At 54.8% G+C, this 15,857-nt stretch overlaps 8 protein-coding genes across 8 annotated transcripts; 5 read left to right on the top strand and 3 right to left on the bottom strand.

Moving 5' to 3' along the window:
• Window positions 1–136: 136 nt before the first annotated feature.
• On the top strand, window positions 137–784 carry C7974DRAFT_408277 (uncharacterized protein; the record flags this gene model as incomplete). The annotated part of the gene is made up of 1 exon (XM_046143319.1): window positions 137–784. One exon carries the CDS (start codon window positions 137–139, stop codon window positions 782–784), a length of 648 nt encoding a protein of 215 aa, XP_046003358.1.
• Window positions 785–1,685: 901 nt separating this feature from the next.
• C7974DRAFT_440108 (uncharacterized protein) lies at window positions 1,686–5,183 on the top strand. Its single transcript, XM_046145309.1, has 2 exons — window positions 1,686–4,204; window positions 4,251–5,183. Exons 1-2 carry the CDS (start codon window positions 1,903–1,905, stop codon window positions 5,177–5,179), a joined length of 3,231 nt encoding a protein of 1,076 aa, XP_046003357.1. The 5' UTR covers window positions 1,686–1,902; the 3' UTR covers window positions 5,180–5,183.
• A 191-nt stretch (window positions 5,184–5,374) lies between these two features.
• On the top strand, window positions 5,375–6,566 carry C7974DRAFT_408275 (phosphatidic acid phosphatase type 2/haloperoxidase; the record flags this gene model as incomplete). Its single annotated transcript, XM_046143318.1, has 3 exons — window positions 5,375–5,935; window positions 5,991–6,083; window positions 6,147–6,566. 3 exons carry the CDS (start codon window positions 5,375–5,377, stop codon window positions 6,564–6,566), a joined length of 1,074 nt encoding a protein of 357 aa, XP_046003356.1.
• A 151-nt stretch (window positions 6,567–6,717) lies between these two features.
• On the bottom strand, window positions 6,718–7,070 carry C7974DRAFT_408274 (uncharacterized protein; the record flags this gene model as incomplete). Its single annotated transcript, XM_046143317.1, has 2 exons — window positions 6,718–6,854; window positions 6,914–7,070. 2 exons carry the CDS (start codon window positions 7,068–7,070, stop codon window positions 6,718–6,720), a joined length of 294 nt encoding a protein of 97 aa, XP_046003355.1.
• Window positions 7,071–7,792: 722 nt separating this feature from the next.
• On the top strand, window positions 7,793–9,222 carry C7974DRAFT_383935 (NAD-binding Rossmann fold oxidoreductase family protein). Its single transcript, XM_046140802.1, has 2 exons — window positions 7,793–7,956; window positions 8,004–9,222. Exons 1-2 carry the CDS (start codon window positions 7,910–7,912, stop codon window positions 9,073–9,075), a joined length of 1,119 nt encoding a protein of 372 aa, XP_046003354.1. The 5' UTR covers window positions 7,793–7,909; the 3' UTR covers window positions 9,076–9,222.
• A 167-nt stretch (window positions 9,223–9,389) lies between these two features.
• Window positions 9,390–11,688, top strand: C7974DRAFT_349541 (major facilitator superfamily domain-containing protein). Its single transcript, XM_046139439.1, has 2 exons — window positions 9,390–10,443; window positions 10,502–11,688. Exons 1-2 carry the CDS (start codon window positions 9,758–9,760, stop codon window positions 11,379–11,381), a joined length of 1,566 nt encoding a protein of 521 aa, XP_046003353.1. The 5' UTR covers window positions 9,390–9,757; the 3' UTR covers window positions 11,382–11,688.
• A 17-nt stretch (window positions 11,689–11,705) lies between these two features.
• C7974DRAFT_24181 (MFS quinate transporter-like protein) lies at window positions 11,706–13,869 on the bottom strand. Its single transcript, XM_046137471.1, has 4 exons — window positions 13,662–13,869; window positions 12,750–13,612; window positions 12,631–12,701; window positions 11,706–12,503 (listed from the first exon to the last, which is right to left on the bottom strand). Exons 1-4 carry the CDS (start codon window positions 13,750–13,752, stop codon window positions 11,846–11,848), a joined length of 1,683 nt encoding a protein of 560 aa, XP_046003352.1. The 5' UTR covers window positions 13,753–13,869; the 3' UTR covers window positions 11,706–11,845.
• A 649-nt stretch (window positions 13,870–14,518) lies between these two features.
• Window positions 14,519–15,475, bottom strand: C7974DRAFT_24359 (uncharacterized protein). The gene has a single exon (XM_046137474.1). It carries the CDS (start codon window positions 15,367–15,369, stop codon window positions 14,824–14,826), a length of 546 nt encoding a protein of 181 aa, XP_046003351.1. The 5' UTR covers window positions 15,370–15,475; the 3' UTR covers window positions 14,519–14,823.
• Between the last annotated feature and the right edge of the window lie 382 nt (window positions 15,476–15,857).

The raw sequence follows: 15,857 nt of genomic DNA, 5'->3' as shown, positions 1-15,857 counted from the left end.
TACACCGCGTCAGCGCCGTGGTTCTGATCAGCGTGGATTAACAGGTTGAATTATCAGCTGGCTTGGTTATTGGGTTCTTGTCTACAGCACAGCACAGCAGGTCTAGCAGCACACGGTCTACAGTCGCTCGTTCAGTATGGAGGTACCTACACCCACCCTACTCTCCGGCGCAAGCACCCGTGGACTACGGAGCCATACTCACGCGCCCCCGCAGCACACACCGCAGCTCGTATGTCCCGCCCCAGAGATGGCGCAGCACCCACGCCGTCCGCACACGCCGCCCACGGCTTCCCCAGACGCAGCGGTCAAGCCGCCCGCGTACACGCCGTATCTGGACTCCCCGCCGCCGTCGCACCACGGCTCGCCCATGGAATCGCCGCGGTCACAGCAGCAGCAGCGAGGCCTCGTGTTCCAGTTCTGCGATCCGGACTGCCAGGTCCTTGGACCGCGCCGGCCGTCGTTCTCCTCCACGTGCTCCGAAGACGGCGACGACGACGACGACCAAGACTACGGCGATAGAGATGCAGACGCAGACGCCCCAGCGCATCTCCCCCCCGGCACCCGCGAGCCGCCGCCCGCATACTCCGCCCTCCCGCCCCCGCACGCGCGCTGTCCAGACGCACGGTACCCGGCGGCCTGGGATATCGATGCCGAAGCAGCGCTGGAGCGCATCTTGGCCGACGACGTGCAGTTCGTGGTTGAGCGGACGGTGGCGATGGGGGTCGTGGTTGCGGTTTTGGTGCTCGGGGGGTTGGTTGTGGGGGTTGGTGTTTTTCGGAGTTGAAGGGTTGGAGGGGGATATGTCTTCAGGAGGAGGGGGGGATTCTTGGAGAGGCTGTATAGTCAAAAGGCAAGAAATGGGGTGATTGTGGAAGGAAGGAGGGCGTGCGGTTGGATACCTGAGACGCTGTATGGTTAGGTGATATGACTACTTGGGGGGAGGAGTGGTGTTTTGGATATGGGATGGGGACGTGTTGGATAGCATGTTTGTTTACGATACCTCTACAGCGACAATTTACAGCTTTACTTCACGCGTCTCGCCATGTTCACCTCCCTCCTTCTTTCTCCTTCGAATCCTGATCCTCTATAAACCAGGTTCCGGACTCAATTACACCACCCCTCGACCGCGCTCGCGACCACGCTAGCACCCCGCACCCGTCGGCATCAACCCCGCCGCCGCCATCATTCCTCACCAGCCTCGCGGCATCTCGCTCAGCACCAGTCTACCGTGCGCATCAACGCGAACAGGTTTCCGGACTAGCTCGCCAGCGCGGCAATCCGCGTCGCGGATTTCAAATGCGGTGCATTGTCCGCGGAAAAGGATTACACTGACAAACAAGCTCCGCATCCAACGCTTGCCTAGGCGCCGCTACCAGCGACGAGCCGCGAGCCGTTTCGAGACTACGCGGTGCGTGCAGATTGCCCGAGGTGTGGATTCTGCGGGGTCTACGTCTTGATAACCAAGGGGATTGGGGTGGAGGTGCAGGCTGGTAGGGAAAGGCTGGTATGTGTTGTGGAAAGCGAATGCGGGTTGTACGCTCGACGTTGGTGCAGTCGGGGTGTGTAAGCGTGAAGGATTTCGGCTGCATCTCTAGCGCGGACAACTAGCTACTGTACTATTCGGGGGACGGCCACTCTGCTTCGAGAGGTCCGCATCCGTTAGTGTCCGCGGGAACTACTCCAGCGAGACGGCGGAACCAGACGCGTGCCTGATGCAGACAAGACAGCGCGAGGCGCTGGTGCAAGACGCCCGAGCTATGTATGATGACACGGCTCCGCGGTCACGGTGACGAAACAGCACAATGCGTACGGGACGCATGCCGCAGCAGCCACTGTTTAATACTCGAGCAAGCCTGAGCACTCCCTCTCCCCTGCCTCTCGTGCGCACCACCCGACGCGGAAATGCCACACCAACTCCCCTGGCGCACACGCGTCACTGACCACCCTGGCTCGACCCCCGCCGCCATCGCCGCCGAGCCGGACTGGGCCGCGCTGCACGCGCACGACCACCGCATCGGCTTCCGCAGCAAGCACGGCGACCGGTTCCCGGGGCTGACGCACGGCGGCGACGAGCACGGGGAGGACGCGGGGGAGCTTTCCGGCGCGGCGAAGGCGGAGTACGAGAAGCTGAAGGAGAAGGCAGCGACGGGCGAGTTGGTGAATTGGAGGGATTTGGTCGAGGGCGAGCGGGACTTGAGTCTGAAGCAGCCCGGAAATAGGAGTGAGGGGTGGAGGTATGTGTTGGAGTTTACGGAGGATTGGGTGAGGGATGGGGAGGAGTGGCCTGCGAATGTGCAGAAGCGGCGGCAGGAAGAGGAGAAGCGGGTGAAAGAGCGGGGAGAGAAGGGTAAGAGTACGGATGGGAAAGAGGAGGAAGCGGAGAAGAGTCCGAATTCGAAAGGCGAGGATGAAGGAAATCAAGACGAAGAGAAGTGGAAGCGCGAAACTGGCCAGGATGGCAAGCACCACGATGCCTACGCAGCCAAAGCAGGCTCTGACTCGGGGTACTCCAGCGAAGGATCCCAACCCCACAAGACAGAATACGAAGAGCTGCGAGAACGCTACTCGCCCCAAGAAATCGCTCTCCTGCGAGCGCTCCAGCACGAAAAAGACTACATCACGACTCTCGAGCAAAACGACGGGAAGCGCAAGAGCCCGCAACACAACAACCTCACGACCGTCTCCATCGACGAGGCAGACCAGTTCTCGCCCGACAATTGGCTGCCCCGCTCGTCAGACTTAATTCGTTTGACGGGCAAGCACCCCCTGAATGCAGAAGCACATCTCACGCATCTCTTCGAAGCGGGCCTCATCACGCCGACGGAGCTGCATTACGTCCGCAACCACGGCGCTGTGCCGCGGCTGATGTGGGAGTTCCACGAACTGGATGTCGAGAACGGGGCGCTTGTGCTTTCCATGGACGACCTAAAGAGCAATTTCGACGCGATCAACATCCCTGTCGCGCTGGCGTGTGACGGAAATCGGCGCAAGGAACTGAACTTGGTTAAGAAGTCGAAGGGCTTCAATTGGGGCGCTGGCGCGGTCAGCTGTGCGTACTGGAAAGGACCGCTGCTGAGAGACGTGCTACTCGCGGCGGGAGTGGAGCACGAGACGTCCGGCGGGAAGCGGTACTGGGTCAACTTCGAGGGCGCGGATGAGCCGAGCGAGGGCAAGTATGCGACGTGCATTCCGTTTGATTACGCGATGGACCCGACGAACGATGTGATACTGGCGTACGAGATGAACGACACTCCGCTGCCTCCAGACCACGGGTATCCTGTTCGACTGATGATTCCGGGGTACGTCGGTGGGCGTTGTGTCAAGTGGCTCAAGCGCATCTGGATCTCGGAGAAGGAGAACGAGTCCTACTACCACATCTGGGACAACCGCGTACTGCCGTCTTTTGTCACAGAGAAGGACGGCGCGTTTGCAGAGACCTTGTTCAGCCACCCCAGCACAGCCTGCAACGAGCAGAACCTCAACTCGGTCATCGTCAAGCCGGCGCAGGGCGAGAAGATTCCACTTGCGTCCGCGAAGAAGGGCGAGACATATCGCATAGAGGGGTACGCGTACGACGGCGGAGGCCACGAAGTCCAGCGAGTCGAGGTCTCACTCGACGACGGAGAGACGTGGCTGTACTGCATTAGAAAGTTCCCCGACGCGCCGGTCCGCCACGGCAAGAAATTCTGGACGTGGCTGCACTGGCACGTCGACGTCGACTTTGCGCATCTCCTGCAGGCGAAGAGCATCACCGTGCGTTGCTTCAATGTGTTCAAGAACACGCAGCCTCAGCACGGGAATTGGAATATCATGGGCATGATGAACAACGGCTGGTACGTTGTCAAGCCGTTTGTTGTTCAGGACGATGACTCCGAGACTCCTTCCATCCTGTACAGGCACCCTGTCGAGCCAGGGACAGGTGATGGCGGCTGGATGAAGCCCAGTACTGAGAACCAAATTGCTACTGCCAAGCAGGAGGCTGGCGCGCCGTCGAAGCAGTTCACGAGGGAAGAGATTGAGAAGCATGCTACAGAGAACGATTGCTGGATTGTAGTCGACAACAAGGTCTACGATGCGACGAGCGTGTTGGAATGGCACCCGGGAGGCAAGGCGGCGGTGATGAGCCATGCTGGGAAGGTGCATGCCGAGACGAGCAATGAGTTTGAGAGCATTCACGATGGATATGCTTATCAAAAGCTCAAAGGCAAGTCAATCAACAGGAAAGACCAACATACACTGACTATTCGTAGAATGCATTCTCGGCACAGTCACCGACAAGGCTGCAGCGTTCATCAAGCAGAGCGCGGAGGCAGCGGCAAAAGAGAAAGCCCAATCATCACAAGACTCAGACAAGATTACGCTACAAAAGCACAGATGGGTCCCAGTAAAGTTGCTCGACCGCAAGTCCATCTCAGACGACACGCGAGCCTACACGTTCCAGCTCCCTGACGGCAAACCCGACCTCGGCCTCGGAACGTGCCAGCACGTCCAATTAGGCTTCCACATGAAAGACCGCATGCTAATCCGCTCTTACACGCCGACCAAGCCTCTCCTCCCCGACGCCCAGGCAAGCGACGACAAAACCCAATCGTTCCGCGACGGCAACGGCACCTTCGAGCTCACCGTCAAAACCTACTTCCCCACGTCTGAGCAGCCCGGCGGCGCCATGTCCAACATCCTCGACTGCATGCCGCTCGGCGAGTCGATCGAGATCCGCGGCCCGACCGGGGAGATTGAGTACAATGGCAACGGCGCCTTCACCATCTCAGGCAAGCAGTATACCTTCACCCGCATCAATCTCGTGCTCGGCGGCAGCGGCATCACGCCCGGCTACGCGCTACTGGCGCGCGCGATGCTTTCTGCAGATGACAAGACACAGATACGCGTCGTTGATGCTAATAAGAGCGAGAAGGATATCCTGCTCAAGGAGGCGCTGGATGGGTTCGAGAAGGAGAGTAAAGGTAGGCTGAAGATCACGCATGTCCTGAGCCATCCATCAGATGACTGGAAGGGCAAGAAGGGGCATGTGGATGCCGGTATTATGAGAGAGGCGCTGTTTGGGCCTGGCGAGGAGACGGGGGTTTTCTTGTGCGGCCCGCCGGCTATGGTTCAGAAGGCTGCGTTGCCGGCGTTGAGGGAGTGGGGGTTCAAGGAGGAGGAGAATGTGTTTGGGTTCTAGATGTCATGGAATGCATGTTGTTGTCCATGTTCAGCGGTCTTGCCTTTACCATCACTCCACTTGCCTGCCCTCTGCCGCCTCACTGACAAAACGAGAAGCAACGAATAAGCCCGCCCTCTCTCACCAGCGTGGAACACCAACTCACATCCGCTCCCCAACTCACTCCTCCACGACAGACACACCATTACTACCACAATGCCCACAGCCACGGCCACCCACCCCCGACCAGGCCTCGACATCCACCGCCGCCTCTTCCCCCCGACACCTCCTCCAACGCCACCACCCACCAGCCCCCCACCCCTCCCCCTCTCGACCCTTCGCATGCCCTCCCTCAGCGACATCCCCGAAGAGCGCACGCCGCGCACAACCTCTACCTCAGCCATGAAATCCCACGACGGCGCCTTCTCCGACACCGAAGCCCCGCGCCCGCGCTTCTCCGCCCTCAGACCCGGGTTCCGCGACGCCCCGCCCTTCGCCACATGGGCGCGCCGCTGCTGGCCCGACGTGCTGACGCAGCTCTTGTGCCTGCTGGTCGCGGAGCTGGTGTACCTGTTCGGCGCGCCGCTGATGCCGCGGGTGTTTCCGCTGTACGCGGGGGTCGAGCGGAGTGCGTGGGGGATTGCGCATGGGAGGGCCAGGCAGGCGGAGTATGTGAATACGCTGGTCAGCGCGGTGGTGTCGTTTGCGGTGCCGGCGGGGGTTATGGGCGCGGTGGGGCTGTGGCGGGTGAGAGCATTTTGGGAGAGCAATGCCGCGGTATGTTCGCCTGCGCTGCGTCGAGTGGTTGAGCGGTGTGGACTGATGATCACAGATGATGGGGCTGGGGTATGCGCTTGCGACGGCGACGCTGTTCCAGTCGTTCATCAAGTGGTTCGTGGGCGGCTTGCGGCCGCACTTCCTCGATGTGTGTCGTCCGCGCATTCCGCCGCATGTCAGTGGTGTCGGCGCGCCCGGCAACGCTATCTAGTACACGGCGGCTGTGTGCACCGGCGATGCAAAGGCGGTCAAAGAAGCGCAGATGTCGTTTCCCAGCGGGCACTCGAGCGCGGCGTTCGCGGGCTTTGGGTTTCTCGCGCTGTACCTCAACTCGAAACTGAATGTCGTCGGGCGGAAACCTGATCACGCCCGCGAGACTTTGGAGTCCGGGGACGAGGAGCGAAGTTCGGAGCGAGATGGGCGGGAGACAAGACACTGTAAATTGCTCGTGTGGGCGCTGCCGTGGTTGGTTGCGCTGCTGATCGCGGCGAGTAAGGTGCGCGATGGCTGGCATCATCCTGTCGATGTGCTGTTTGGTGCTATTGTGGGGACGTTGTTTGCGCATATGGCGTACCACTGTGTATTCAGGGGTGTGTATGACGGGAGGGTGAATCATTTGCCGCGGCACTGAGGAAGTGAGAGGTCAGTGAGGGGGGTATTGGACAGTCTGTATTCTTATCACGGGAATGCATTGGGTCAAGTGTTGCGTGTATGTGTTCCTTGTGGTTTACATTATTGTCTATACCGATCTTGTCACCCTTTTAGGTAGCTTTGATATCGGCCTATACTTGAAAGGTGCTCTCCATCGAACCCTCCCCTATCCACTTCTCGATGGCACCAGGCAGGTCGGTATCGTGGATTGCCATGTTCGCGAAGATTTTGAAGAGGCTGCCGGCGACTTCAAGTGTGATGATAGGTACTGGGGTAAGTTGGGTATTGGCCGATGATCTCCAAAAAAGCGACGCGGTTTGCCTTGACCTCGTTCAACACGTAGCCAGGGAAAGCGAACAGGCTTGGGAAGGTTGGTGCCCTTAATAGCGATCTGGCGTTCCTTGTGGAAAGCCTCGACTTCTTCATCTGATCGCGCAGCGACGGCGTCGTCCCTCTTGTAGAAGGACTTCTCGAATCTGGGCATGGTCTTAGGATCTGCTATCTGTCAGTCGAAGCCTTCATGCGAATCTTGAACGTACGTACTCTACTGCTGCTGCTTGAGACTAGAGCCAAGCTGGCCCATGCAATCGCCGCCACTGGTCGGCAAAAAGACGTTGAAGCAACTGGAAAAAAGAGCGATTTATCTTTGCAATAAGCTTAACCTGCATGTCTTTTTGCATTTTAGCCAATCGCAGTGGAGCTTTTGGTCCTGATACAAGACACCCATGGTCAACGGCTTTAAGCTTGGAGAGTTACTGTCAGCAACTATATAGGCACTGTGTCGATACCAATGTATTTACTAACATCGTGGACCTTTCATAGAAGGCGCAATCTAAAAACATACGCTGTTAGTCCATGCGAATTTTGACGCTACATAACCCAATTGCAACCTCTTTAATTTCCGCTCCTATCTCTAGCTAGCTTAGAGAATTGCACACCTAGAAAGACTAGTATTTCTACTAGGAAAGACTAATATTTCTAGCACTTAGATATAGTGCCTCTATACATTGTTCACCGACCATACCCTGGAGCTCTAGCAAGTGCGCAGAACGCTTCTGGCAAACTTGCACACTACTCTTGCTTAGTAATGCCTCGGATCTGCAACCTCAAGCATGATTCCTGGGTTCTACGTGTTTCCGGACGAATACCGGCTGGTCTGAGTTACGTCCGGTTGCGCCCGGCTAATTCCCCTCACAACTGACCCCACAAGATGCCCATGCAGTATATAAGTGGTGGGTTTGAAATGCACTTTGTTTACTAACTCGCATTTTCCACATATTCCACACTTTGGCGAGCAACGCTAAATCCAAGTACTAAAGCACAATGTCGAATCAGAAGAGAATCGGACTGATCGGATTGTCAGCCAAAGGGTAAGTGCATGTCGTCCACTAAGAGCACATCCTGATTGTAGCTCTAGCTCCTGGGCATCTCGATCCCATCTACCTTATCTTCAATCGACATCACTCTACAAAATCACTGCTCTTCAAAACAGCTCGAAGGCATCTGCTGAAGCTGCCGCGAAAGAATACTCTTTGAATGATGTAGCAAGATACGCAGAGCCCTCTGACATTGCTTCCGATTCCAACGTCGACATTGTAGCTGTTAGCGTCAATGTTCCCGAGCACTACGCCCTTACCAAGCCTGCTCTGGAAGCAGGTAAGGATGTGTTCGTCGAGTGGCCGCTGGCTCGAAATCTTGCTGAGGCCGAGGAGCTCACTCAATTGGCGAAAGAGAAGGGTGTCAGGACCATGATCGGCTTGCAGGCACGCCATAATCCATCTGTCATCAAGGCTAAAGAGATTGTGGAATCTGGAAAGCTCGGCAAGATCTTGATGAGTACCATGTATGGACATGGTGTGATCTTTGGCCCTACCGTACATGAGGGTTTTCTGTACGGTCTGCCGGTTGAGGCAGGCGCGAACTTGCTCACTGTACCTCTCGGCCATGCAATCGACGCGCTGTGCTACGTTCTGGGTGAGATGAAGAGTATCACAGCCACCCTCGCAAATCTTCTGCCTGAGCTCGACCTACTCGGCAAAGATGGCAAGCCAGCAGGCAAGGTCAAGAAGACCGCACACGATCACGTCAGCGTTACCGGAGAGCTGATCGATGGCGGTGGTGTTGTGAACGTCACATATGCTGGTGGATCCTCGCGTAGCAATCGCGATTTCATCTGGGAGATCGTGGGAACGGAAGGTACACTTGTACTTGAAGGCCCTAAGATGGGTGGGCATGTTCAGATGTTCCAGCCCACGATCAAGCTCGCAATGTCCACATCATCAGACAAGGGAGAACATCTTGAATCTGTCGAGGTTGAACAGGCAGCCGACTTTTCGTTCAACGTGGGTAAGGCATGGGATGCCTGGGCCGGTGTTGGGCTTGACAAAGGTCACAGCGTCACGACGTTCGAAGACGCCCTTTTGAGGCATAAGATGATCGATGCCATATACAGAAGTGCGGAAACAGGTGCAAAGCAGAACTATGTATAGGTATAGTAGTGTAGGATAAACGGCGGACTGCCTCGGGATGTGAGCCAAGAATTCCACGCAACAGCAAAGTAGGGAACTGCAAGAACACTCCATAGAATACTGTTTTGCCTGTAATATCAGCAACGTTTGAACAGGGTTTATCTTTAAGTATTATCATAGCTACAAGTTCTGTAGTGAAGTTAGTTGTCGTGAAGGTCGCTTATTCGCTGTAACCTAAGAGGTTTTGGTCGCCATCCTTACGCTAGCCTATCTTGTCACTAGAGTCTTCTCTACCTTTCTGTTACGTTATGAATCGCCGTGCAGGAAGTTTTAGTCAAGCTCTTTGTGTTCGCGCTGGCCCTTGTGATGTCAGAGTGCTGCGCACGATGCCTTGCAGTGCCTTCTTTGAGATATCTAAACCTTGCGGTTGAGCAGCTGAGCAGCGATGGATGTCGTCATATTCTTCAAAAGTCTGCCCTCCATATGTTAGATTCCACGATGTCTCTTTCAAATCCCCGGAATATTGACAAAGCTTGGAGCGCGAAGCTTTCAACCGCTAATTATTCGATATCCACTCCTCCCAAGCCAGTACTTGGAGGACCCACTTGCTCCGCGGAGTTCTGAATATCCATAAGGGCTTTGTGTAGTCGCTTCCATCCTACCGTCAGTGTCTTCTTACCCAGGCCTCGCATAACTGCCAAGAATGTCGAACCAAGGATTGGCACATTCATCAGAGCCCACAACTCCACGGTCATCCAAAGAAGAGACGGAAACTGAGGCATGGATACCGACGCATGGAAGCGGGCTTGTAACCGGAGAAACACTGGCACCAGCGGCCACAAATAAGACCATCCAGTTTACACCAAACGATCCAGAGAACCCTTTCAATTGGCCTGCGGCGAAGAAATATCGGGCCTGTATTCTTGCTTGCGCTATGACTTTCATTGTCCAGATCAACGGGACAATGATGACCAGCGCCGCTGAACAGATCAATGAAAGCTTCCACGTCAGTGACGAGGTTTTCCCACACTCATACTGGCCTGTGTTGAGTTGGAACCTGGGTGGTGCCGCTGCGCCCCTTGTGGGTTTGCCCCTGATGGAAAACTTTGGCGTACGGTACACGTATCTGGGGATCTATGCTATACTGATCATCTTCATCATACCGCAAGCTGTAGCTCAGAGTTTTGCCACTCTGATTGTTGTTCGTATCATCACAGGATCGTGCACAGCAACATTAGCGAACATTACTTCCGGCATTGTCAGCGATGTATGGTATGCTGGTCTCACAAAGAGTTTCTTCACATCAATGTACATCTTTGCGCTCCTGTCCGGGCTAAGCATGGGCCCCGTTTTCGGTAGTTTGGTCGTTCAGTACACTACCTGGCGTTGGTATGGCGATCTCTCTCGTACCATTGAGTATCTGAATGTCCCACTAACAACAAAATAGGATCTTCATCGGCCAGATCATCATTTACTCTGCTCTACTCCCAATTATTTTTTTATGCCTCCCTGAGGTCCGTCCTGACGTTATTCTGCACCAACGTGCTTCCAAGATCCGGCGCGAAACTGGTCTCGCCGTCCGTACCGCGCAAGAGAAGACGAAGACCAGTGTTTCTGAAATTCTCACTGAGACTCTCATTCGTCCCACACGGCTCTTGTTCACCGAAGGCGTGCTCATCAGTTTGGGCATGTGGTCAGCCTTTGTCATCGGGATCGCATTCATGTTCACGCAGAGCATCATGCAAGTCTATTCAGGCCTGTATGGGTGGACATTTTTCGGAACAGGGATGGTGCAGAGCGCAATCGTGGTCGGAGAGCTGGCAGGTGTGTTCGCACAGTTAATGCAGGACAGGGTTTACTTCGCCTCTGCGAAACGGAACACCGAGAATCCTGGTCACCCACTTCCGGAAGCAAGGCTGTATCTCAGTATCCCGGCATCATTTATTGGACTTACTGGGGGCTTGTTCTTTTTCGCTTGGACCAGCTTCTCGACCATACCATGGATCGTGCCTTCGATCGCGCTAGGCTTTGTTGGATTCGGCATGTTCCTATGTACCACTGCTTTGACGACATACATTGTCGATGCGTACGCAAAGTATGCTGCTAGCGCAGTTGCTGGCGTGGCTTTTCTAGAGAACTTCATGGCCGCGTTCTTGCCACTAGCTACGCAGAGTATGTATCGATCACTTGGCTTCAATTGGGCGAGCAGTCTTCTAGGCTTTATTGCATTGATACTTAGCTGTATACCTGTGGTCTTGATCAGGTACGGGAGAAAGCTCAGGGAAAAAAGTCCTTTCATGGAGGTAGCTGGTCACAATAAAGACTGATCATGGATTTCACTACGTGACTATGACTAGTAGATCGAGAAATGGGGATACTAGTAACGCGTGATCATGGCGATTGATTGAACGAACTTTGATCACCAGCAGTAGGAAAGATTTAAGGTATACAGGAAAGCAAAACATGTCTTTGAAGACAAGTGCCCTGCTGTTGTTTCCAAGTTCCTTACTCCAATCGTTCCATGATGGTCACTCGGGTTGGCAAAGCTGTAGATTGTTCACTCACATCGTCACCATGTCTACCGCCTTGCGGGCGATAACGTGCGGAGTAGTTCAAATGTAATCGCTACTGATTAGTAAAACGATGTTGCGAGGAGCAGTTTTATGGGCTTGGAGAGTTACTATCAGCAACTGAAATTGTGATTGTGTTCGTTAGAGAGATGGAGCTTCGCCCTTACATCTCAGTCTTTATGGTCGTAAACTACTTGGTATCATATGTCTCCTTCATGCGCTTAAACCTTGCGCTCAACAGTGTGCTCCTGGCCTTGAACCTTGGCATCGGAGTTCTCCATCTCGATGGTAGCAGCCTTTTCGCCCGACTGGTCAAGAACCTCGGAAAGACCACCCGATCCGGCGGTAAGAGCGGCACCCTTACGACCAATGATATACCAGGGCAGATTGAACATCTCGTCGAGAGCCTCCAAACTGCGTCCAGACGTCTCGGGAAGGAAGAACCAGACCCAGACAAGACCAATAGCGGTGACGCAGCTAAAGAACATCATGGTGCCACCAGTGGTCATGGACAAGAACATGAGCGGGACAGCCTTGGAGTTTCCATACTGGTTGACGAAATGGAAGGTCATGGCGAAGGATCCGCCCAAGGCTCGTAGACGGAGCGGGTAAATCTCGGAGTTGATCAGATACTGGATCGAGTTCCAACCAAGAGCCCATCCAAAACCGCTGAAGTATATCATGACAATAGCACCCATAGCAGCGTGCTTCTGGCTCGAGGTCTGGGGCACAGTCTTATCGGAGATCTTGTTGTCGACCAGGAGGAAGATAGCCATGTACAGCATCGCGAAAAACTGGATAGTGATACCGGTGGAGAGAGAGCGTTTGCGGCCGATAAAGTCGATGAGAAAGAAAGCGCAGAGCAGAGATGATACGAGCCTGATCGATGTTAGTTTCTCCTTTTGGGGTAAGTTTTGGTCGGGGGGGGGGGGGGGGGGGGGGGGGGGTGAAGGTGAGGACGACGACAAGTGCTAGGGCTAGGGCTACGAGGGCTAGGGCTACGAACTTGACTACTCCGAAGACTGCCGTAGCAAATAACTTCTCGTTTTGACCAGTTGTACCCATCATGGCAAAGTACTGCCGCGTTCATTAGCTAAATTTCTCGTTTTTGGGAAGAAAACGTACCTGGGGCGCGTAAATCGTAATAGAATTGGCACCCGACCACTGTCCCAGTAGCTGTGACATGACAGAGAGCTGAAGGCGATAAAGATTGGCCTTGTTGGAAAACATTTCTCTGATAGGGCCAAGCCAGGATGTGCCCATTGTAGCCTCACGTTCGCGGTTAAGCTGATCGTTGATGTCGATGATCTCGGTCTGGATGTATGGGTGATCATCAGGCAGCTGGCGGAGCTGGGAGAGATTCTTGAGCGCCTCCTCGTGACGGCCGACCTTGATGAGCCATCGAGGGCTCTCTTTGGCTCCGAAGGAAAGAAGAAAGATGATACCAGCAAACATCAAGTGCATGCTGTTGGGTACGAGCCACTGTGTGTCGGTCTTACTCGAGATGTGGATTGAGGAACCCCATGAGGCGAAGTATGCCAGCATGATTCCAAGGTAGACCGAGCCGGAGAAAGCGCACACACAAAGACCACGGATGGCTCGAGGAGCAGTCTCAGCCAGGTATGTAGGTGCAACAACAGTAGTCTGGCCGATGCCAACACCGGCAATAAAGCGCCCAGCGTAAACCATACCGATGCTTCCAGTCGCGCTACTGGCAAGGAAGATGGAGATGCCGATGACCCAAATAAGGCAGAGCTGTCGTGTCGCCCAGAGACGACCAATCCGATCCGTAACAACGAAAGCAACTAGAGCACCGAGAATGGAGCCCATCTGTACCATGGAGGTGATGTTTGACAGAAGCTCAGCCTTCTCGTGCGCAGACTTGTTGTGATCCTCGAGACCGAATTTCTTCTGGAAGGGCACCAGCTCAGCGGTGGTACCAATAAGGCCTTCATCGATACCACGGGCAGCGCCCATCAAACCAAACACTGTGCAAGCTTAGAAGGATAACCCGATCAGTCTTTCGAAGGAACTTACCAAGCACACCATACCATAGACGCCAATTGAGTGACTCCTTCGGAGTATCTTTCAAGTTCTCCTTCCATGGGTTCTGTAGCTTGAAAGGCATCTTGAACAGACTGTTGAGGTTCAGTGCAATAGTTGAGCGAACCACAGGCTGAGTAGTCGATACAATCGGCCAGACAGGAAGCGGATGAAAGTGGTCTCAAATGGGAGGCGGCTGCTTCTTATATCGTGAGCCAGACTGTGGGGTGCTAATGCGGAGACATCTCAACTGTGTGGGCGGCAGTTGGCTTTCCCCAGCCAGACCCTGGTCCAAGTAGCGAGATACCCCATCAGTCCGATGTGGGTCTTCTCCAGAAACCCATTTCAACCGCTCGTCGGCCTCCCCAGAGCCCTAGTATACGCTAAACTGGGTAGTCTGTCCGATACGGTAGCGCAAGCATGTTTCTATGGAAGGTCTTCCTGTGCGCGGCCGTCAACACTGGCTCAAGCGCGTATCTCGAAAAAGACGCGGCGGGAGTTATGGAATGGCGCTGACGAGAACATAGCGTCCGTAACTTTTTCGTAACGATCGTTACGGGTGCACATGGTGGCGGCCGGCCTATAAGACGCACATGAGGCTTACAAGATTTACGTCTGCGTGCGAGATGATCAGACGCCGCTGAGCAAAAGCCGACACTTGAGTGGCCGCATGTAACCTTGTCGTCGGAGGGTGCTGCGAACAAGGTTACATGCCTAGCCGCTGCCAGTGCGTGGCGTGGTGCTTCGCATCCTTGGGCGGGGAAGCTTTTCTTGACTCGTAGAGCTTAGCATCGGAGTGCCCACCCAATGACAATGAATCGACCCTGTCCTCTCAACATCGGTGGTGGGTCGACGCACCACGCTACTGGATAATTACACCCTGCATAAACCCCGATCGTTTCTGATGCGGCGGTTCTAGCCAGAGATTGCCAATGTGCGCGTGGGGAGGGACCCCCGACAATCTACCGCGGAGCTACCGTCATGAACGGGAGGCCCAGCCCCATACCCATCCCCTCGTCACGAGGTAGGTCCGACGTAAGCTCACAGAAAGTGTACGCAGTAGGAACTCCGATCCTAATTTTCGGCTACAAACGTGACCTCGGCGCAGTTGGCGAAATCAGGATGCATGCGGCTCTAACTCATTGAGCATCCGCGTTCAGGGCTGCCGGCGACCATAAGCGGTATCCCGTCCTTCAGGCGCTTCCCCGTATCGGGGTCCTCGACTTCGTCTTAAAAGAAGACACGGTCGGTACCAGACACCCGATCGACCCCAACGACACGCTTGTACTGGGAGTCTATCCGCTCTGTACGAATTCGCAATGCTCATGAATAGGGCTGGTTTGATGGCGACTGTATGTGGTCCGCGGAGTTCGTAACGTGTCCTGCGAACCCACGGCCGGAGACGACAATGGCGATAGCGGAGGCTTTGGGTCCACTCATCGGCACCATGACACTCTCCAGTGCCTTGGCCATGCTTAACAAGCGCCCAGTCGCCAGGACTCTTCTCTCCTCCTTGCAAAGCTTTGTAAATCTTGCCCCAAGCTAGTGATGGCGCCATATCCACAATCAAGGGCCTCCATTTTCCCACTGGGTTGCCACAAGCATCTATGAGTTCGGGGTTGCCTCTCCTCACCGATAGAGCGGGCTGGGATCGTATGAAGGCGAGACTCATCGTGCGCGCGTCTCGTGCAGCAAGCATCATCTATGCAGACGTGCTTGACTTATACCATACTATTTCCAACTTTTCTACTATGATACTGAGCGCTGCAATCATGGGAAGGCGAAGCCACTGTGCCCATCGACTTGGGCAACTGCTGATCCATGGATATTGCTCGGCACAACGTCGGAGTCGCGGCTAGGTACTGATGCGAGGCATGTAACTAGGCATGAGTACATATGTACCTAGGAATCCATCTGCTGTGCCCAGACGTTAGTGTTCGTACAAAGCATCAGGCCATCTCAGACCGCTCACCTTCCGTAAGTATCCACACCACGGAGGTCAGCTTTCACCAAGCAATTAGCGGCGATGACTGCATTATCTTTCAATACCTAGGTCCTACGTTCTTGAACGAGAAGATGCTCAACAAATAATCTCACATCGTCTGCATGAGCGCTGGAGGCCATTGAGTTGAAAGTCGACCACGGTAGCGTGGAAAAATCTCGGGTCCGTGCTGGTATGTATATCAGAGT

The sequence above is a fragment of the Boeremia exigua genome (assembly GCF_020726555.1).
Source record: "Boeremia exigua strain MPI-SDFR-AT-0100 chromosome Unknown C7974scaffold_1, whole genome shotgun sequence".
In the NCBI taxonomy this organism is placed as follows: domain Eukaryota; kingdom Fungi; phylum Ascomycota; class Dothideomycetes; order Pleosporales; family Didymellaceae; genus Boeremia; species Boeremia exigua.
This window is presented reverse-complemented; position numbering and strand designations above follow the sequence as displayed.

Bases quoted from the DNA above. Each gene is read 5' to 3' on its own strand.
- C7974DRAFT_24181 (XM_046137471.1), bottom strand. From the start codon at position 13,752: ATGCCTTTCAAGCTACAGAACCCATGGAAGGAGAACTTGAAAGATACT. The intron at 12,702-12,749 runs GTACGTTTTCTT...TGAACGCGGCAG, and splicing joins TTACGATTTACGCGCCCCAG to TACTTTGCCATGATGGGTAC. The intron at 12,504-12,630 runs GTTCGTAGCCCT...AACATCGATCAG, and splicing joins GCAGTCTTCGGAGTAGTCAA to GCTCGTATCATCTCTGCTCT.
- C7974DRAFT_383935 (XM_046140802.1), top strand. From the start codon at position 7,910: ATGTCGAATCAGAAGAGAATCGGACTGATCGGATTGTCAGCCAAAGG. The intron at 7,957-8,003 runs GTAAGTGCATGT...TTGTAGCTCTAG, and splicing joins ATCGGATTGTCAGCCAAAGG to CTCCTGGGCATCTCGATCCC.
- C7974DRAFT_349541 (XM_046139439.1), top strand. From the start codon at position 9,758: ATGTCGAACCAAGGATTGGCACATTCATCAGAGCCCACAACTCCACGG. The intron at 10,444-10,501 runs GTATGGCGATCT...ACAACAAAATAG, and splicing joins CAGTACACTACCTGGCGTTG to GATCTTCATCGGCCAGATCA.
- C7974DRAFT_24359 (XM_046137474.1), bottom strand. From the start codon at position 15,369: ATGATGCTTGCTGCACGAGACGCGCGCACGATGAGTCTCGCCTTCATA.
- C7974DRAFT_440108 (XM_046145309.1), top strand. From the start codon at position 1,903: ATGCCACACCAACTCCCCTGGCGCACACGCGTCACTGACCACCCTGGC. The intron at 4,205-4,250 runs GCAAGTCAATCA...GACTATTCGTAG, and splicing joins TGCTTATCAAAAGCTCAAAG to AATGCATTCTCGGCACAGTC.